Consider the following 22,414-nt stretch of genomic DNA (forward strand, 5'->3'; position numbering starts at 1 on the left):
GCTGGTTTTCATATCTTGTAGGAGATGAGGGAGTTGAGCATTCATTTTCAGGGTTTTAGGCTCCGGTACTCTAGTCGCCAAACTAATTCGGTGGCTCACCAGCTTGCCAAAGAGGCTTTACCAGTGAACAATTCATTTGTAATATTTGATGTAAACCCTGGCTGGTTGACTGATCTATTACAGTCATACATGCCTTCGCCTATTGAATAAAATGCTGGAGGGCGAAGAGCTCCAGAAAAAGACCGCTATCCATCACGTTTGGTGAGAGATAGTTGCTCGACCGCGGCTGCACATGGGTTGGTGGAGACGCTGTCGACTGAGGTACTCGAAGGTGAGTAGCTAACACACTAGCCCAAGAAAATAGGAGTCTGGCGGTGGGCCACATCAACTGTTTTGACCATGTCAATGCGTACTCTTCCCATGCGACTGCAACAAGAAACAGAGGGAACTCCGGGGAAATGTCACCATTTGCCACATCTCAGATATGCATGATCTTAGCACGATGGCACACACAGCTTAGTGCGGTTGTCGGCCAGCGGGGGAGTTGGGATCCACAAACTGCTTTGAGTTCCACAAGGCTACTCGAGCGAACTCTGTGGAGTGAATTCAATCGACTTGATTGGATTGAATTGAAGACGACGATCGCTTCGCAAGTTGCCCTATTGGTCTTTGGTGGAGAGGAAAACGGAGGGTGTGATACGTCCATCATCACTATTTTTTGCAATAAATTCCTCTTTATTATCGATATTTTTCCTATTATAGCTTAATTTCGAGAGGAGGGGAATTATCAAAAAGCCGCAAAATAGGAGCAAAATAATGATCAATGAAGAAATGTGTTTTCCTTAGTACAATAAATTGGAAGGAAATTCAGAAAATAATTTCATAAGAAAAAACCCATAGAGCGAGAAGATGAGGCCATGGAGATCCCTGTGGGACCCATGCATCCAAGCCAAGCGACCACCGCTTGGTCTCAAGGGCGCGTGCGTCCCACGGGAACCGTCGCCCGATGTCCTTTGGCCTATATTTTTTATTGTTTTTTAAACCCTCACCTAAATTTTATGGGATTTTTCGCTGCCATCGGCGAGGCGGAATGGAAGCAAAGAACTTTTCTTCTTCTTGTGGGTTTTTTCTTCTCTCGGATCCTTTCCCTATGGAATGGGGATTAGAAGCCATGCATCACCAACACTCCAATCATCATGGGAATCATCCTCAAAACGATCATCATCGTCAATCCTCGCCAACTCTAGTTTTCAATGGATGAATTATTACCTCAGATGCTTTTCTCAAAGTACTTTCTTTTGTTGACTACTCTTTGTAGTTGATGCTTAGAAGTTTTACCGGTGATATGTTCAAATTTTTATTCATCGTTCCATCCCCACCGATCATGATCCATACCATGTCTTGTGAGTAGTTTGTTACATTCTTGAGGACATGGGATAAACCTTGTTGCTTGTAATCTTGTGAGGTATCTATGTGTTTCTAGGACATGGGTATACATTTTGAGTAGTCTATTATATTGTTGATGAATTAGTCTCCCGGATGATTTTGGCAAACCGTCCAAAAGTTGCCACCTTTGTGCATGTCCGAACTTCCGAGCTTATAATTCCAAGCTATGTATTAAACCTGGTAACAATGAGATTTTTGGCCCGTCCTATCTATACTCCCACATATCCCATTCTGTTGATTCTGAGAAAAATCCACTCCCATTGTATGTTATGAAAGAGAAACTTGACCTCCTTGTGCCGATTTCAAGCTACTCTCTACTCCAACCATCCAATCATCCAATCAAATTTTTAGATCAAATTTCCTCTTGCTTTCAACTTCCACTTTATCCAATTCAATAGCCCAATCTTGGGAGAGTTTGAGTATTGATGAGATTATATTTTGAAATATAAAAAACAAGGGATTCATCACCAAGCAACCTTTATCATGTTACTTTTGGAGGGTTTGCTCCCCCTAAATCACCTACGTGTACATGGAAGTCTTTAAATTTGTGAAGAACCCAGTAAGTTTTCAAGGATCGGAGATCGTCTAATTCGTGAAAATCTACCCCTAATGAGACTTGTTCTTTGTAGACATAAGTCACGATGAAATATATTGATTGCTTCTTCATGAACCCTTCGTGGGTAAGTATCCTTCATGGAACGTTTTTTGTAAAATCTCGCAACAGAGATCCTTGTGACCATTCATGAGTCAAAGCCACCATCAACAATTATGTAAGATAGTGCCAACTACCCAAACCACGGGGGAAACTTCACCCAGACAACACGTGTTTGTGAATCTCTAACTCTACTTATTTACTTTCACGTGCATGTCCTTATATTTGCTACCTATACTCATGTAGACTTGCATGTATAGGATTTTTTATAGATTGCTGGCCTAAAATTTTCAAGGAAAATAAAATTTGGAGAAATAGTTCATATTTGGCTTAGTAGGCTATTCACGCCCTCTAGACATACTTATCAACTAGATCATTGATGGCACATGTTATGATAGTCTTAAATCTATCTATAATTTTTTTATAATAATTTATATTGTTTTTTGGGCTTCTATTAACTTAGTGTCATGTGCCAATTCCTGTTCCTATTCTTTGCTTGTTTTTTCTCGTAAAAATCAATATCTATGAAAGTTAAAATAGGTTGTTGATTTAATACGTTTCTTTTGGGCAATAAGAAACACCATGAGCTTCGGAAAAGTGTCGAGGGGACTCATCAGTCAGCTGCAAAAGCATGTGGTCCGACCAAGGGGTGGTCTCGCCACCTGAGTTTGTGAGTCCCTTGATTACTGTTTGTGTTTTAATGTATGATGCAAGTTTTAGCAACAAAAGTTATTTTCTCACAAAGCTTCAAGCACATGTGATGTAATTAATTGATTATAAAGAAAGGAGCCATCGGATTTGATACAATCCATCAACCATATTTTTTCTCTATTTTGCAACATATGTCTTGTTACGAAAACATTTACAACCAAACTTTTGTTGCATTTTCTTTTTTAACATAGATTGTATTGTAGGATTTTTTACAACATAAGTCATATTGTGGGATTTTTTTTATAACATGGATCGCGTTACGGATTTTTTTCCCTCTTGGGTCCGAGTCGCTACAGAAGTCCCTGTTTGTTTTGCAGCAAGGGGCTAGTTGCGAAATCATTTTCTGAAACAATAAATCAGTTACAGAACAACGTCGAATCGTTGATTAAAAACCATCCAACGAATAAGAAAATGACAAACTCTCGTATTAAATCGGCCGGTTGAATGAAATTATTTCCCAGAAAGAAAAGCAAACGGCCGGGCGGCAAAACGCGCATTTCTTCTATACAACTAGTGGCTAATTACGCCCGAGGCCCGCCTGGGGAGCATTTCTACACGAATCCAGACAAAGCCTCGCAAAACGAAATTACCCCCCTTTTCTCCCGGACAAATTGCAGAAACACCCTCTCCGTTTTGTCGCGGCGGCGACGGCGAGCGCGACAACGCAGATCTCTTCTCGTCCTAAGGCTCCGGCGATCTCTCTGGCTGTGTGAGCGGGAGAGATGGAGCTGTGGAGCAAGCTGAGGAGCCTCGACGCCTACCCGAAGGTGAACGAGGACTTCTACAGCCGCACCCTCTCCGGCGGGCTCATCACCATCGTCTCCTCCCTCGCTATCCTCCTCCTCTTCTTCTCAGAGATCCGTACGTACCACCCCTCTCTCTCTCTTCCACATCGCCGTCTCAGATCCCTTTTAATTTCGTTTCTCTGTCTTGTCTCGATAACTTTGCCTTGCCTTCCGATAAGTACACGCGTTCCGGTGCGAAAAGCGAGTATGTTGGCTGCCTGTTTGATGCGCTTGAGACGTATGCTTGTTGGCCATGTTGGTTGAAATTGAGAAATTAAAATAATGGAGGAAAAAAATCGCAATTCCATTATCATGCTATATGCATTTGTGCTAGACTAGTTCTACTAGTGGTGCTGTTTGTTCTATTTTGATGCTATTTATGTGTTGATGACATCAGAGTCCCAGGATGGTGTGTGCCTGCACATTTGTGTGTGGTTAATTTTGCATCGATTAGATTGGCTATGCTGCTACCATGGTGAAGTTCTTTTCTTTCTTTCATTAACATATAAACTCCTAGAAATGGAGTTCCATTACTTTATTGATAAACTTTGATGTAACCACTTGGAGTTGAATTAGATTGGGGACACCTATAATTTTGTTCTCACTCCAGGTTTCAGGATTTTTAGGGTCAATATAAGGTGGCACTGACGCAGTGTCTTACCATCTTACCACAGGGCTATTGCTCATTAATTAATTTGGCACGCTAATACTGTAAAGCGGGATGGTCTTGTTACATGTTGCAACTACGTTTTCCTGAAATGTGGTGCTTCCCTTTGGTCACATTATGCATTAACTTATTGCTGTGTTAGCTTATATGCATGGTTGTATCTATATGCGTTAACTTATATGCTTCCCTTTGGCATGCTAAAACTGTAAAGGGTGACGGTCTTTTTACATTTTGCAACTATGTTTTCCTGAAATGTGGCTATCTGATTACCTTTCTGATTTTATTCAGTGCTTGCTTTCGGTGGCATTATTCGTTACCTTATTGCTGTGTTAACTTATGCAGGGTTGTATCTATATGCTGCCACAGAGAGTAAGCTCACAGTTGATACCTCAAGAGGGGAAAGGTTACATATTAATGTTAGTGCAGATGCTCATTCTGAAATTCCAAACTTTCCATTTATCTAGTATTTCTAGACAGTTTCGTCTATTTCCTTAGTGTTAATGTTGGCCCTTCCATGCTTGTTACTCCCTCCATTCCTAAATATAAGTCTTTTTAGAGTTTCCAGTAAAAACTACATACAAATGTATATAGACATACATTATAGTGTAGATTCCTTTATTTTTCTCCGTATGTAGTCCCCTAATGGAATGTCTAAAAAGACTTATATTTAGGAACGGAGGGAGTAGATATTTTAAAAGCATGTAACTAAGGTCTAATATACTAAATTGCATGATTTATCAGTTTGGCTTCATCTTTTATATATCCTAAAACTCTATTTACCTTCCGTTCTGCCAATTTCTGTGATTGATTTGCTTGTTAGACTTAGACAGCCTTCATTTTCTAGTCTGGACCTCTACAAGTTGAGAAATAATGAGCATGATATTCTTAGATGTTGTATGGGTGATCTGTCATAAGAACCTTAAATAACAAGTGATGGTCAGCTAGCTGAAAATATTTGCCAAGTCGTGGAAGCCCAGACAATATATGCCATTCCTGGTGAGACACTTTCTATTCTTTTCACATTGCTAACAAATAGGTTCGTTTTTGCAGTTTGATGTTACATTCCCCGCCCTTCCTTGTTCTCTTGTTGCTATTGATACTATGGATGTTAGTGGAGAGCAACATTATGATATAGTATGTGTACAGTTTCTCTCTTTTCTATTTTTATCATCATGTAAAATGTTTGCCGAGCTCTACTGCATATAACTATTATCTTGTTTGAGATGCTGAATGCGTACTTTCCAGAGACACGACATAATGAAGAAAAGAATCGATCACCTTGGTAATGTAATTGAATCAAGAAAAGATGGAGTTGGTTCCCCTAAGGTACGTTTTCCCAAACTAAAATAGCGTGTTACTGAAATTATTGTGTTTTTATCTAACCATTTGTCATGACTTGAACTGCTTATATGTTTTAGCATGGCTAATTCAAGATCTATTGCAATTGATCAATCATAATATAATCAGATCTTGAATTTATGAATCTTTTTCTTTACTCGCAAGATAGCCGATGCTAGCGCTGATGAGTTTTGCCTCCATAGAATTTGAATGGTTGTATACTAAGCTTGCTAGCAGCCTAGCATTTGATAGTGACTGTTCGTTATACCTTTTGAGAACCACCTAGGGTTGAAATATCAAGTATTACTCCCTTCATTTGTGCTTATGAGACGTATTTTTTTCAAGCACGGGGACCAACAAGTAGGCCGTGCAACCAAGATAATATTTGAGGGACCATGCTATTCATGGTGTTATTATCGTTGTTTACCCATTGATGTTAAAGAAGGAGGGAATAAAATTAAATAAAAGAAAAAACTTAAATTTGCATGCATGTTATAGTATTTGTACTAGCAAACCATAAGAATATAAGCCGTATATTTGAAACATAGGGAGTAACCCGTCATGTTACATATTGGAAACCACAACAGAGAACCAACCTGTGGTTGGATGGTTTGGAGGGCAGTGGTAGACGCAGTCCACCAAGGATAAAACCCCAGGTTTGACGCTTTGTCAATCTCAAGACCCACCGGCTCAGTCCTTAGGATGTGCTCATAGGGGTAGTGTGTGCGTGTGTCCGTTCATAGGGATGAGTGTATGTACATATTTGTGAGCGTCTGTCTGTACTGTGGTTGTAAAAAAAACATAATAGATAAACCAATTACAATTTGTGCATATTCAGGCATGATTGGGTGGGTGGTTGACTTGAAGTGACTGATATATTTTTCCTATTAAATATTAAATGACAAATGTGAAATATGTGCACAACATATGCATGTAATAGGGTATTGTTCTTCCTTGACTTTGAACTAACTTCTGCGTACTCTTCTAGATTGAAAGACCATTGCAGAATCATGGTGGAAGGCTTGACCACAATGAGGTTTACTGTGGGTCTTGTTATGGTTCCGAAGAGGTAGGTATCTCTAGTGCAATGATATTATGTGCTTATGTCAATCTTATGATCCCGACCATATACTTAAGCTTATTACCACAATAATTTTAGTTATATTGAAAATATCATTAATATTGCACTTACAATTATACCAGTCAGATGACCAGTGTTGTAACTCCTGTGAAGAAGTTCGTGATGCCTATCGGAAGAAAGGTTGGGCACTCACTAACGTAGAATCAATTGATCAGGTATTGGACAATCATCTTCCTCCACTTTTATTTGATAGCTTAATCTTGTTCCTGTACATGGTTCTTAGCAAATACTCCCTCCGTCCGGAAATACTTGTCCTAAAAATGGATATAATGGATGTATCTATAACTAAAATAAGTCTAGATTCATCCATTTCTAGGACAAGTATTTCCGGACGGAGGGAGTACTATCTCTGTAATTCCCCACAGTGACATGTGATGTGTTCCTTGGGTCCTCTATCTGTTTATCTGCTAAAAAGGAAGTTATTAAGGCAGTAGCTTACAACAATTAACTGTAAACTCAGTAAACCACATGTGGTAGAGCACAAGCTGACTAATTTGTATGGTGTACCTGCGACATACGTTTAAGTCATGTATCTTCATCACCTAACAGATTCATTCTGATGTTGTCGTATGCTAGTAGTAACTTGGTCTTCATCCAGTGATATGCTAGTAAGCATTCCCATTGGCTATCAACTGTGCGTCCATCAAAAAGAAGAATTGTATAATACAACTGTTTCTGTGTTATTGTTGGGGAAATATCTAGATTGATTCTGATCACGCTTCTCATTAGCTTCTATTTAGAACACATTATTGATTAGTTTTTTGAAAGCGACATGAATATATGAATCCCTTTAGCTCATTATTGCATTCTGTTCTGTTCTTTTATGAAGTTAGTTTACTGCCGTTACTCTCTACAACTGATCAGTGTGGACGTCTTTTGGTGTTTTGCTTATTGTTATTTTCCTTTCTTTGCACTCCCTTCAGTGCAAGAGAGAGGGCTTCGTTCAAAGGTTAAAAGACGAACAAGGCGAAGGTTGCAACATTCATGGATTTGTAGATGTCAATAAAGTTGCTGGAAATTTTCACTTTGCCCCAGGAAAAAGCTTGGACCATGCATTCAACTTCCTTCAAGATATGTTGAACTTCCAGCCAGAAAATTACAATGCAAGTCGAATTATTTTCTTCTATCCACAGTTCTGAAGCAATTATTGTATTGAACATAAACATGAAACTTTAATGGCCAACTACCCCCTTTCACTGAAACAGATAAGCCACAAGATAAACAAATTGTCCTTTGGGAAAGAGTTCCCTGGTGTTGTCAATCCTCTTGATGGGTACGATTCGTTACTTAGTAATCAGTTTTCTCAATTCATGGAACCGAACTTTTTTTTTTGTCTCTCTTTGGTTCACAATTTTCCATGTCCCTGATCCTCTTGAGTATTTCAGTGTAGAGTGGAAACAGGAGCAGACAACTGGATTGACAGGGATGTACCAGTATTTTGTGAAGGTATGTTAGACACTGATCAAGCTGTCATATTCCGCAAATTGTCTGTTCACATCTTTTTTTTCCCAAACGGGGAGCCTGGCTCCACTATAAGCATAACGGAACAGAGTCCTACAAACCAGAAAATAGAAGGGGAAAACCCAGTTTAGTACAACTAGATGATTTTTCTGTTCACCATTACAGTGTTATGCATATGGAGAGATGCCGACCTTTCTGCTTCAGTTCACTAATCATCTCTTTTTTATACAGGTTGTCCCTACTATCTATACAGATATCAGGGGGCGAAAGATTCACTCAAATCAGGTAAACATCATGGATTTTAATGTTTACCTTTTATTACCAAGCCAAAGTTTCTGGCCAATACTTGACTTCCATCTGCAGTTTTCTGTGACGGAGCACTTTAGAGAAGCAATTGGCCTTCCAAGGCCCCCGCCCGGTGTATATTTCTTCTACGAATTTTCGCCAATTCAGGTTAGGGGAGGATCTCTTTATTTAATGTTGTTACTGTTGAAGCTTGAGCTGCACTTTGCAGTTCATCTACCTTGGATATTAATCCTTGAAGTGGTACTTTTAGTTTGTTTCTTACTCGGTATCATGTTGAGCCCTTGTAGATCTTGTAAGGGTATTTCTGTGGTCATCCTGAAAACTGAAACCTTGTGTGATTATTATTGTTTGACAGGTTGATTTTACTGAAGAAAACACATCGCTTCTTCACTTCTTGACAAACATATGTGCGATTGTTGGAGGTACACTTGCAAGCATGTGTTGGTGCTTTTCCTTGGAAAATCCGGAGTGTGTGTGCGTGGCAGAGGTGATAAATATTCTAACCCATGGTTGATCTTCCACTCTGGTGGCAGGAATATTCACCGTGGCTGGCATCATAGATTCATTTGTGTACCATGGTCATCGTGCAATCAAGAAGAAGATGGAGATCGGAAAGTTCGGGTAGGGTAATTCCAAGTGGAGCAGCATGTAGCCAGCCAGCCAGTAGGACGGTAGCCAGGAACTGAGCTGCCCTGGAAAGGCGAGCAGAGAGCTCAGGAGGAATTTTGGTCAAGAATACTATATTATTGTAATGCACTTCCTACTCACTCGACTTTTGCTGGTAATTATTTGATCCCAGACGTGCCAATCATAGAGGCTTCTTTTTTCTTACTCTCTTGTGTAAGCAACCGGATCGCAGTGTTTGTCTTATAGCAGTTCAAAGTCTTGTGTAACAATACTACATACACAAAACCCTCGGCTCAAACGTTGCTCAAAACTCCATTTTGATCTGTTCCGCTTCCACCATATACATTTGCCATATACATTTGGTGGCGACGCGACTTGCGTGAAACGTGGGGAAATAGGCAGGAGTGTCGTGTCGTGCGCACGCACTGGAGCTCGGCAGCTGGGTCGGGCTTGTCGACTCGTCGCCTTCCCCTGGCGCGGCGGTGCCATTATCGCGGAGAAGGACGTATCATGGGGCTGATGCGGGGCCTTTTCACGTGGCCCGCCGATCCCTCCGATGGCACCCGACGCACGCTCATCGCCGGCAGGGAAGAGCAGCCCGTCACATCATCATCCTTGCTTTTTTCCTCCTCAGAGGAAGAAAGAACACAAGGAAGAAAGCGGGATGAGAGGAATGGAACAAGGGATGGACACGGAGGCGGAGGGGCATCGGGCTTAATTGCCTGAGAGCGATGGAGGTGGATGTGGGGGGTGGGGGGAAGGAATGTGCTCGTGTTCCTGGCCGCCAAAGCCCCGGACAGGAGGAATATATTGGTGCCAAAGTGTTGTTTGATGTGCTGTGGATCCATCCATCAATCAAATCATGGGATGCGATAGGGCGATCGCTCTGTCGGAGCAACTGCTCTCCTCTCCCCTCCGGCGAGCGACGCAGCGCAGCAAAGTGAGTGTGGGTGGAGTGTCCCGGTCGGACCAATCAGTAGTGACAAAAGGATGTCGCCGGACACGATGCCACTCCACTCCTGCTACTGCTAGTGTCTAGTAGCATACTGCACTCTACTTTGTAAGGTACTACCAGTACAATGCGTTATCGGTGAGACATTCAATGGAGCAAGAAAAGGGCTACATTCAAAGGCAAAAGCGATACGAGCACGTACGCACGTAGTACCATCGACGGTCGCATAAACCATGCGCGAGCGTGGTGGCAACCTCGTCGTGTATTGTATCGTATCGTATTGTATGGAGTGCCGCTACGTCACACGAGAATGCAGCACTAGTGGTACGAAACTGGGCCTGTCACCATCTGTTCCTCTCCACTCCTCCTTTGATGTATGTTCATCTGTTCCAATTCATTAAAGAGCAAGCGGAGCACATTAAACGCGTTATAGTATTTCGATGTGATATGTCGATATGGGCGTGACATATAAATATAACTAACCATTCCCGTTTCAAGATCCTCGAGTGTGTGTCCCTCTCTGACTGTGATTGTTTGCTCCGGACGGCTGGGTTAAGTTAGCTCACTCATTAATCTACAGAGAAACAGCTCGCTTCAGGACAGCAGATGGTGTTTAAATAGCACCGGTGCTGGTACCAGAGATTTATTATACAGCATATATGATGATGATGATGTTGCTTTACAAGCTTATTTATATATAGTATAGTACTCAAAAAATGCTCAATATGGTGGAGCAGGCCCGGGAATCGCTACTGTGGCCCATGTTCCTGTCCCCGTTCGTTAGTGGACAAATATTCCCCTGTCACTCTACTGCTAGTGTTTCCAAAGTCTAATCCTTTAGCCAACGGACAAGCTTTGATCACTGCAGGTTCAGAGGCAAGTAGTAGTATGATTTATCAGCTCAAAAAAAGAGAGAGTAGTAGACTTGTACGTATTATATCTAGTTTCCTGCCGCTAGTTAGAGAGGGAGAACAATGTTGGTGGATGAAAAATATACCAGACACCATATGTTATTATTCTCTCCATTAAAGCTGGTGAAGAACCCTCTCTGGATAAACGAATACATTCTCTCTTTTCTTCTCTTAACAAGCAGAAAAAGGTTTACGACCACTCCCCGAAAAGAAACGCAAAGGAATCGGCAAAGTAGTCCATTCAAGATTTGCATTCCACCATATCTTGTGGACTTTCAAGATCCATCATATGTTGTTCTCAACTTCTTCCTTTTCCTCTCCCCTCCCTCTCTCTCAAAAATAAAATAAAATAAATCTTGCTTCTTTTTTGCGATGACAAGCAATCTGCATGTTGCGCAGGCCGTCAGTTCATATAGCTTAGCACGAGCGCCTCTCTTCCCTCTTTTCGTATTTGTCCATGTGAAGTCAGGAGCAAAGTAAACCTGATTCTTGAGTCGGAAGAAAACGGGACCAAATCTTGATTACCCCCTAAGACAGGCCCCAACCTTTCAACAAAGCACACTCAAACCCAGCCCGACGGAACGAACCAACAACTTTTCTTCAGAGCCAGCAGCTAGCTTGCACAACAACGGTAGACGCACGCACGTAGTGACAACCAACCAGCGACGCCACGCTGGAGGCTAATAGTTTTTGCTTCTCTGAAGATACGGATTAGAGACTAACCGCAATGCACTAGTACCAGTAGTAGTTTATTAGCCCATGTGGCTGGCGGGACTAATATTCCCTCGTCCTGCACACCAATGCATATGCAAATGCAAATGCATATGCGGCCGTTGGTTTGTTTAACTAGCGACGGGAAATGAGATGAACGTTGACCTGGATGTGGTTTCAGGCCTCAACATGTGTGTCTGGATAACGCTCACATGGCGAGAACGATCCGACTGTCCGACCGGGGATCCATCCTAATCCCAATTCCTAATCCTATGGCGTGCTGCTTCTTGGCTTGCTCAAGACAATTGAGACGATGCATGGTTTCAATGTTGGTGATTTAAGTGATGATGAGTGTGCTGTTAAGTGTTAAGTAGCATCCATACCCATCATGATTTTTGTACTGATTGCTGTGCCGGCTCATAGCTGCAGTTTTTGTCATTACCCTTTACATTAGATGGAGTCCATCAAGGATCACATCCGTGGCCATAATACATTAGACAGACGGACGGACAGACAGAGAACGACATGAGCAAAGCGATGGGCCTTTAACCCAACCACCGTCCAAAAGCCGTAGAATGTTTCCATTCCATTTAGCATACACGACACTTGCGCAAAACTAATCCTTATTAGCAGCAACAGAGTGTACATGTGTAGTCTAGCACGCTTACCTTTTCTTCGTCCCTCACAACCTAGCACTCCTCCACCAGCTCCTCCACAACAGACCGGGTTAATCAATCAAATCCAGGATCACATCACAGCTGCCCCATTACATCAACACAAGAAAATGTGCTTACTACTACTTTCTCTGTACGTACTCTGAAGTGAAATATCTAAAAACACTTATATTTAGAGTACGTACTCTGAAGTGAAATATCTAAAAACACTTATATTTAGAAATGTATATAGTCCGTAGTGAAATCTCTAGAAAGATTTATATTTAGAAACGAGAAGTATAGTTTTTTTTTAAGAGGAACGAAGGGAGTAGTGTTTTACGCAGTCATGCATGCCGTCTGTCACCTAACGCGAAATATATACTTGTAGCACAATGCTGATCCAACCAACAATCACTAGCATCGGCGGTTGGTAACCAACAGGAACGATTCAAGCTCTCATGGATAGGCCAAGGAATCAAACAGCTGGAAAACATGCATGCCTGGTCTAATCCCCTCTGTAATCGCGACACACACATGTCATCAGGCTCACAATGATGCATGCAAAACCCATCAAAGCATGCATTATCTCCATCTTTACACATTTTTAGCACCTTCCTCCCACAAGTCAAGGACATTATTATCACATACACTACTTACTAGAGATCAGGGCATCTCAACTGCCTCCCATACAGCAAGCATTTTGACAATGTCCATCTTCTTCAACTTCATTTCCCAGTCAATAATGCGTGGATTACATTACTACACAAAGAAAAGTAGTACTCCCTCCGTACCTAAATATAAGTCTTTTAAGATATTTCATTAGGTGTCTACATACGAAGCAAAATGAATGAACCTATACTTCAAAATATGTCTATATACATCCGTATATAGTCAATTAGTTGAACCTCTAAAAAGACTTATATTTAGAAACGGAGGGAGTAGTACTGTAGTATATGCACTCCGGAATAGATTTGTCTAGTCTGGCGTGCAGATTAAGTAAGCCCATCCGAAATGCCTTATGGATATTGTGTCCATCACGGAAAGCTTATCCCCAACACAAAGTAACTGCAAAGCTGGCATATTAGGATAGGAGCAAATGCAAATTCAGGGCAGACGGATTGATGTGAGCTGAATCTCTCGTTTCATGAGAAGAAAGCATCCCCACACCAACGTGGAGCTTATCCTCAAGCATTAGTGGTTAAGTTTCCTCGTCACAACTCGGATCGGCTCCTCACCCCTCCGCCGCCTACCGCGCGGGCGATCGAGGGGACACAACCCCACCGCCGTCGGACCCCCTCCTCCTACCCGCTCTTCCCTCCGCTGTCATCGGTGGTCGGCGTCGGGCTAAGCCCGCACGTGCGACAGTGGCGGCGGAGGCATCACCCTCTCATTCAGGGATCGGGATGCGCAGGATCCTAGATCTCGAGGATGAGGCCTCGATCGATGGCGGCGACGTTGATCTAGCCATGGCAACCTTCATCTGGAGCGTGGCGGTCGGCTGGTGATCGAGTGACGATCGTGGCGGCGGACTAGCTCTGCTCTCCCTGATCTGGGTGACGACCCCTTGGTTGGTCTCCTCGTCCGACACGGCTGGACAGATGGGCTGCTGGGGATTGGATCGGGTGGTCGGTGATCCTCCCGCGGGTTGGTGCGGCGGCGTCAGATCTCAAGGTTCCCCTTTCTCCTACTGCCTCTCTCGTCGTCCCGGTGGTTTCGGCTGCAGACTCCGGTGATGGTGAGCCCTGGTGGTGTACCTTGGATCCGGGGGAAACCTTGGTCGGTCGGGTCGGCCCGACGGCGGCGGCGTCCATGGGTGTCGCTTTCCTTCGTGAAGGCGTAGCTGGGGCCCAATCTATCCACCCCGATCTCCTGCCGGGTGAAAACCTTCAATCCTCTTAGGATTTGGCGGCAGCTCGTGTTCGCGTCGTGACCTTCCTGAAGGTGTTGTCAAGGGCCTTGGGGATCGGTTGGGAGTGCACAAGATCTGCAAGTAGAGGGGATGGGACCAGTGGATGCAGGTGGTGCTCGCAAAGGAGGAGCGGCGTTGCATCTGACATGTCGACAACGGCGGGTCTCGGCGGCATGGAGCAGCGGGGTCTCGCTACTCGGCGTGTGTTGATGGATGAGCACATGATGGTGGCGTTGTCTGGCGTCGTGGTGGCGTCGACGACAGCTAGGCCGGACAATGTTCATGCGTTAGTACAGTTCTAAAGATGGACCAGTGGCAGGTGGTGGCGACGACCTCTGTGTGTGCCTCATACTTGGCGTGGCTTGATTGAGGCCTAGGTCTTAGATTTTAGGCTTGACTGTGAGGTGTGTTTGGTACTATTAGGTGCACACTATAACATTCCTTTATTAATTGGATAAAAGTAGCCACAGATGTTGTCTATACGCGGGGTCTTCCTTTTCTCATATAAAAAGGAAAAAAACTCACACTAGCTCGGGCGGTTTGGTGTTGAGGAAAGCTAAACTTTTATTCAGTAAATCTTACACATATTTTATGCGAGAACAATGGTGTAAACAACACTTTATTGATGTAATGTGCGCATGTGGTAATGTCGTATCACTTCATTTCATTTCATTTCATTCATCCATTAATCGATCAGATGAGATCACCACAATGAAATGATGAAACTCACACTACCTCGGTTTAACTGTCCATGCAGTTTGCTTCTTTTGATGTGGAGGAAAGCTGACCTTTTCATTCAGTAAATATTGGATTGACAAATTTTTATATTGAGAACAATGGTATAAACAGCACTTTATTGATGTAATGTGGCATGTGGTAATCTCGTATCACTTCATTTCATTCATCCATTAATCGATCATATGAGGTCACCGCAACGAAATGATGGTGGCGATTACAAGGATGCCAAGGCAGCAGCGAAGAAATGAGCAGAGCTGAATCCGACCGACAGAAGAGAGCAATCATTTCTGCTCGTAGATGGTGGCCATTGCCATCGCCATAGCGCACACTAGCTAGATTCAGGTTTGGCTAGATTAGAAGCCGTTCATCTCTAGCAGGTAGGTGCGGCGCTTGCTGAGCATGGACACGGCCTCCCTGAATGGCCCGTCGAAGGCGCCGGCCACGAACTCGTCCAGCTCCTTGCGTCCGCCGCCGATGCCGCCGGCCTCGCCGACGGGCTTGATCACCACGAGCGTGGCGCCCTGGATCCTCGTCCCGTCCGACAGCTCCAGCATGGGCGCGTAGCGGAGCTTCATGTTGCAGGCCGGCACCTGCGTGCGGTTGGCTGCGGCGGCGGCGGCGAGCGGCTTGTCGGTGAACTCCTTGAGCTGCTGGCGCTCCATGCAGAGCGTGCCCTGGCCGTGCGCGTCCGTGAGCTCCACGCGCTCCAGGGTGGGGTGCTCCTTGACGATCTCGCGGAGGAGGTAGTGCCTGGTGGCCGCTGCGATCAGCGAGCTGATGGTCCAGACGACGCGCAGCTTCAGCCCGCCGTTGGTGTAGAAGGACTCCGGTATGCTCCCATTGTCGTCGTCCCCCTGCCCCTGCCCCTGCGACTGCGGGGCGTCGTGGTCGTCGTGGGCGGTGGCGGAGGGCGCGTGCGAGGCCGAGGCGTGGTCCAGCCTGGTCCCGCCGAGGATGACGCAGCTCTGGAGCGTGGTGCCGAAGACGGCCTTCCACTTGAGCAGGACGCCGTCGTCGGTGCCGACGTCGGAGACGGGGAGCTCCATGCGGAGGTTGCGGATGCTGCTGAAGTTCTTGAGCACCTGCGCGGGCGAGTGGTGCGGCGCGTGCTTGGCGGGCGCGTGGCCGGCGGGCCTGGCGCCGGCGTCGCAGTGGCCGAAGGGCTTGAGCACGGCCAGGAGCACGGTCTTGAGGAGGCCGGAGATGACGCCGCGCTGGCGCGGGCCGGCGGGCGCGTCGTCGGCGGCGATGACGCGGTCGATGCGGAGGCAGGCGTCGTCGACGAGCGGGACGAGCGCGTTGAAGCGGCGCGAGACCGCGGAGCAGCGGCCGAGCGAGCGCGCGTCCGCGAGCTTGTTGAAGATGAGGAGCACGAGCGAGTCCGGCACGCTGTCGAAGTGGTCCTCCCCTTGCGCGAGGAGCAGGTCCTCGGCGAACACCCGGTGCCTCGACTGCATTCTCGACTGGAGGATTCCTCTGCTCCGCTGTGCGCGCTCGAGACAGACGGCAGCAGCAGCTCGCCTCGCGCGGAGGAGGAGGAGCAGCTGAGGTTGCGGGTAGAGGAAGAGGGTGTTGGTGGTGGTGGTGATGGTGAGTAATGGATGGCGAGGGGGAGAGAGTTATAAAGGCGCGCTCGCTCGCTCGCTCCGCTCTGCTCCGCTCTTGTTTTAACTCCATGACTCGCTGTCGGGCACCCCCTAATCCTAATCATACCGTTACGTTAGACGGAGGGAGCAGGACGACCATTTTCCTTTTCTTTACCTCCCCTCTTCCTTCTTCCTCTCGCTGTGCTCCTACTGCCATAATGCAGCAGAGTAGTGCCATTGTTTAGTTTATTAATCAAATCATCATCTTCATCGCCTCTTCTCGACCGTTTCTTAGCAATATAGTCTACTTAACAGTAACTTAGGCAACCTGCAAAATTACCGTCGCACACAGGAATCCGTCGTAAACTCGCCAAAATTCGCCATCGCACACAGGAAAAGATCGTTGGACGCCAGAATCAATCGCCACCGGTTGAAATTGGACGAGCTCGACCTCATCGTGGCCTCCCATGACCTCAACCTGGCCGCTGGAATCCTCCCGGCTCGGCGGGCGCGGCTTGCAACAGAGCAGGGCGTAGCCGGCGGGCGACAGGGCTGGGCGTGGCCGGCTGGAGGAAGGGGCGCAGCCGACGACCGACATGGCTGGCGTGATGATGGGGCACGGCCGACGACCGACAGGGCTGGGCGTGGCCGGCTGGAGGAAGAGGCGCAGCCGACGACCGACATGGCTGGCGTGGTGGTGGGGCGCGGCCGACGACCGACAGGGTTGGGCGTGGCCGACTGGAGGAAGGGGCGGCAGCGGCCGAACTAGAGGAAGAAGCTCCTTATCCCAATTTTACAGTTTGTTTTTAGGTATTTGTTCAGCCGTAGCTAAAATGGACCCTTAAAATGTTTTTTTACCCTTATCCGAGTTTTACAGTTTGCGGTTTTAACGGGTTTGCTGGAGATGCTCTTAGAGCATCGCACACCCCCAAACTCGGCCTAGAGAGAGGCCCAATCGTCCATGAAAATGCTACCCAAACGGGCGTCTTAAACGAACCTCAAATGCCCGGACTAATCGACATCCCTCGTATCGAGTCAGAACACGAGACATATATGGGATGTGTGGGTGCGTCCATCATGTTGGACCCAACAGCCCGACTTCACCGTAAAATGCACCAATTCCACCCCCTTGACCTACCACATCCATTTGCTCTTTTCTCTTTTCTCCTTCCTCCGTGACGTGCGTCTCGCAGCTCCGCCGTCGCACGTGCTTCGCAGCCGCTCTGAGCGTCTGCTCCACCAGCACCGGCGGAAAACTCGTCTCCCTTCCTTGCTGTTGGGGACGCGGCTGTCGACCCGGACGCCACTGCAGTACGTCCGGCAACTCCCGAGCTCCCACTTGCACTTTACGTCTTCAAAACATTGTTTGGCCTAGCTTTTTATGATTTTTGAGGGAAAATGATGAACTCTGATGCTTCATCGGACGAGGAGTATGGACTAATGGAGCTTGATCCAATGATTCAAATTGAGTTCTTCGATTCCTTGGATTCTGGTGAAGAAGTGAATATGATCATGCTCATGAGCATGCAAGAGGAAATGGACCAGCAAGTGAAGCATATTATCAATTTCAAGGGCTCAATCAAAGTAAGAAGAGTGATCAATCGAGATAGGGTATCCAGAGCACAACTGCTGCAGAAGGACTACTTTGCTTCGAACCCAACTTTTCCGAATGATCCATGGTTTCATCGCCGTTTTTGCATGCAAAAACCATTGTTTTTAGCATTATGGAGGGAGTGGAGGGACGCAATGACTACTCCAAGCTCACAAGGGATTGTTGCAGTCAACTTCTTTCTCTGCTAAGCAGAAGTGCATGTGTGCTCTGAGGGTGCTTTCACTTGGTAGTGCCGCAGATGTCGTTGGTGAGATGGCCAGGATGGGGAGAGCACATGCCCGAAGACTACTGTTAATTTTGCCCGTGTCATGGTGCAACTGTCTGAAGTAGTGTATCTGAGAGAACCAAATGCGCAGGACACAAAAAAGTTGTTGGCTATTGAAGAGGACAGAGGGTTCCGAGGAATACTCGAATCAATTGATCGCATGCATTGAGAATGGTAGAACTGCCCCAAAGGTTTCGGGGAATGTATCAATGTCACACCAAAGAGACCACTGTTATACTAAAAGCGATAGCATCACATGACTTATGGATTTGACATATTTTGTTTGAAACGTCGGGTTTTCACAATAATATCAACGTGCTTCAACGATCTCTGGTGTTCATGAGGCTTTGCAATGGGGAATTACCGCCGTGCAACTACAACGTCAACGATTGTGACTACAACATGGGAGATTATCATGTCGATGACATTTATCCTCAGTGGACGACGTTTGTGAAGTATCGACAAAAAACAAAAGCACTTCACAACAATATAAGAAGCAACTACAAAAAATGTGGAAAGGACATTCGAAGTGCTTTAAACTCGCTGGGAAATTGTTTGTGGAGAACATGGCAAGTGATGGTATGTTATGTTATTTTGCATAATATAATTGTTGAGGACAAGGATGAGGTGTTGTTCAAACCAATGATTTAAAAGCGCCTAGAGAACAAGTTCAAATCCTGAAAGATCGTGATGCAGCTAAGCTTACAAACTTTTTACACATGTATCAAAATCTTCGAGATCATCATGTATACACGCAACTACCCAATACTTTTATGGAACATATGTAGACCTACAATAAAAATCAAAGAGATAATGTTTGAGTTGTGCATTAAAAAAATTATGTAAACATTACTTATTTTTGATACCCACGTTTATTATTTACGTGCAATACCAACCTGTATGATTGACATGCATGAATTTGAGAGTTTGAATTTAAGATATATAAATGCCGAAAACAAGATGTGAGAACCCATCCAAACACGTGTGGAAGCATGGTCAAACACGTCCGCGAATGTATAGAACGACGGATTTATCAAGTCCATCTGTAAATGTTCTTACGAGTTGCAAAGGCAAAAGTGAAGGGCACTCCATCCTCCCACGCCACTGTGGCAACTCAAATGACGGCGAGTTTACTTCACCGCGGCGTGGCGCCACGGCACTTTGCTGTTGGAGGGAGGGCAGAGGCGCCACAAAATCTACCTGAAAAGATGGCTACATGGTGGTATACTTACGTATTATACCATCCTTGTGTAGGAGTAAATTTCGAAGAGTCAGGGCGGAGCTGCCTATGTACTGTAACTACGTATAGTAATTGCAACTTGCAGGTGGTGAAAGAAAAGCAAGTATCGATCGGTACCAATGTACAAAAACGTGCAACTTCATTTTCTCCCAGCACGAAAATGTGCAGCTTACATGTGTAGCAGGAGCACTCATTTCCGTTGGGCTGATCTGATGAGAGTACCACGTACCCAAGCAAAAAAGGCGGGCCTGCTTTTCTCGTGACCAGTTTACCCGGCAGGATACGGCTCGGCCACGACGCACGGACACGCAGACAGTGTGACTCCACTCCACTCCGCTCCACTGCCTTGCCATAAACCCACCTCAACTGCTTCTTTTAATCTTCACCAACTCAACCAAACACAAGGCTGAGTCGGTACATTTATTTACACAGTCCGTTTCTTCTTCTTTTTTTGCGGGTGTACACAGTCCGTTTCTTCATTTCTCCGTGCTCATGTCATGTGCCTCTCAACTTCTCAATACGCCATGCAACTAATCAGGGAGGACAGCGGTGCAGTCCAACGGGAGGAGGGTAGCACTTATTTTGCACCGTTTTAGCCTAGGCCAGGCTAGCTAGGCTGTTACCGCAACCTGCTGATCAGTACCTCGTCTGCGTGTCCGTGCATCATGGCCGAGCACATGCATCGTTACCTCGTCGGTTGGTTCAGACTCTGGACCCGTGTGTAATTTATAAATTCACTATGATAATAAAAAAATGGCGTGGTAATATAAAAATGAAATTGCCATCCTGTTAATAATAAAATTGTCATCCTCTTGATAACATAAATGCCACGCCAACAATAATAAAAAATGTATGCTTTCAATAATAAAACTGCCATTCTCTTAATAATAAACCTGTTAGAATTAATGGGCTTGACCCATCTACGAAATTCTGAAGTCTCAAATTGAGCCCATGAATAAAATGGCAAGTGGTGGTGTGGTGGCGCTAAAGTTTAGTCTCATACCTTTAGTGAAGGAAGTGTTGGACCTCTTTATATAGTGAGTTCTAAGTGTGTGTTGAGAAGAGAAAGGAGAGAACCACACGCGCGCGCTCGCTCGCCTCGTCGGACCGCGCGGGGGCGTGCGTGGGACATGCTTGTGAATGGTCCGCCAAATTCCGTTCTGATGCCTTGCGGGGGCGCGGCTACCTTTTGTCGTTTTATTTTTATGTCCTCGCAGACAAGTTGAGAATTTCTTGTCCGGTAAGTATACGACTTGGAAACCAAGTCGGTTTGAGACGTGGTCGCGACACGGAACCGACCTTGGTCCTCCTATATATACTGCTTATCGTGGTCGGTCAAAGACACATCGAAAAACATCTAGGTTTTTGCCTCGTCTCACAACTTGCGCCACCATCGTAGTCTACCTCATCTCGAGCGTCGGCGTCCACCGGCAAACAGGAGAGCAGGTCTGCGGAACTAGTCGCCTTTGTGATCTTGTACGGGAGAGGGCGAATTAGATTTTTGGGAAGCGCTCTGCGCGACTGCTCGCTGCTTCCACAACGGGCCGTCTACCTAGCAAGTCGGGCGGTGCTGCGTACCGCCGCCTCAAGCGTCGTCTACTTCGTCCCGTCATCGCCAACGTCATCATCAACAACATAGATGCACCGAACACATCTGTTTCATCTGCAAACGTTTGGTACGCGAGTCGTGTTCTGTTGGCCTGATGAACATGTTAGATGCGTACATGTTTTGCTATACTGTGTTACTGCTATTCATGTTGTCTACTGCATCTAGTATGTTAGAGTTTCACATGTTAGTAGCTAGTATCGTCATGCTTTATATTCTGGAATTAATAATGGAAATTGTGCCTAATTACTCAACAATCCAAAAACCTAATTGTAGGCAATTTCCCGAGTTAACTATGGCTGGATTTTCTGATGCACTGAGGCCGGATAAGTTTACCGGTGTGCACTTTAAGAGATGGAAAGTGAGATCCACGCTCTAGCTTACTGCTCTGAAAGTTTTCCATGTTAGTGCTGGCATGCCAGAGGGAGCTTCTGATGAAGATCAGAGAAAGTTCCAGGAAGCCAACACTATGTTTGTGGGATACGTTTTGAGTGTTCTTGCTGACCGTCTGTGTGATGTGTACATGCACATACAAGATGGAAAGACATTGTGGGATGCACTGAAGGCTAAATTCGGTGATACAGATGCAGGAAGTGAATTGTACATCATGGAGAATTTTCACGACTACAAGATGGTGAATAACCGTTTTGTGGTTGAACAAGCTCATGAGATACAATGTATTGTGAAGTAACTGGAACTCCTTAAGTGTGATCTACCCGCTAAATTTGTGGCTGGGTGCATGATTGCAAAGTTGCCTTCTTCATGGAGAAACTTCGCCACTTCTCTAAAACATAAGAGACAGGAGATATCAGTTGAAAATCTGATTGCATCTCTTGATGTTGAAGAGAAAGCTCGGGCTAAAGACACTACTGACAAAGAAGGTGAGGTTCAATCTACTGCCAACATGGTACAAAGGTTCCCACAAAACAAGAACAAAGGAAAGAACAAGCCTGTATTCAACAAGCTTATAAAGACTACTACCTTTAAGAAGAAGAAGTTCAACAAGGCTGAGCTAGAGTGCTGCACCTGTGGGAAGCTCGAACACTTTTCCAAGGAATGCCCAGAACGCGCAAACCGTAGAGGGAAAACCAGCTCCA

General features: G+C 45.4%; 2 protein-coding genes across 3 annotated transcripts; one reads left to right on the forward strand and one right to left on the reverse strand.

The window, feature by feature from the left end:
* Positions 1-3,344: 3,344 nt before the first annotated feature.
* LOC123448774 (endoplasmic reticulum-Golgi intermediate compartment protein 3-like) lies at positions 3,345-9,419 on the forward strand. Of its 2 annotated transcripts, XM_045125776.1 has the most exons (13): positions 3,349-3,670; positions 4,604-4,677; positions 5,312-5,395; positions 5,507-5,587; positions 6,588-6,668; positions 6,803-6,895; positions 7,664-7,843; positions 7,946-8,013; positions 8,126-8,186; positions 8,433-8,486; positions 8,565-8,654; positions 8,863-8,929; positions 9,041-9,419. In XM_045125776.1, exons 1-13 carry the CDS (start codon positions 3,532-3,534, stop codon positions 9,130-9,132), a joined length of 1,164 nt encoding a protein of 387 aa, XP_044981711.1. In that variant the 5' UTR covers positions 3,349-3,531; the 3' UTR covers positions 9,133-9,419. The 2 variants fall into 2 exon arrangements, with proteins under 2 accessions (XP_044981710.1, XP_044981711.1); XM_045125775.1 differs by having other exon boundaries at positions 3,345-3,670; positions 8,433-8,654.
* Positions 9,420-15,107: 5,688 nt separating this feature from the next.
* LOC123446529 (F-box protein At5g46170-like) lies at positions 15,108-16,667 on the reverse strand. Its single transcript, XM_045123104.1, has one exon. It carries the CDS (start codon positions 16,463-16,465, stop codon positions 15,362-15,364), a length of 1,104 nt encoding a protein of 367 aa, XP_044979039.1. The 5' UTR covers positions 16,466-16,667; the 3' UTR covers positions 15,108-15,361.
* Between the last annotated feature and the right edge of the window lie 5,747 nt (positions 16,668-22,414).

Source organism: Hordeum vulgare, chromosome 4H (assembly GCF_904849725.1).
Source record: "Hordeum vulgare subsp. vulgare chromosome 4H, MorexV3_pseudomolecules_assembly, whole genome shotgun sequence".
NCBI lineage: Eukaryota > Viridiplantae > Streptophyta > Magnoliopsida > Poales > Poaceae > Hordeum > Hordeum vulgare.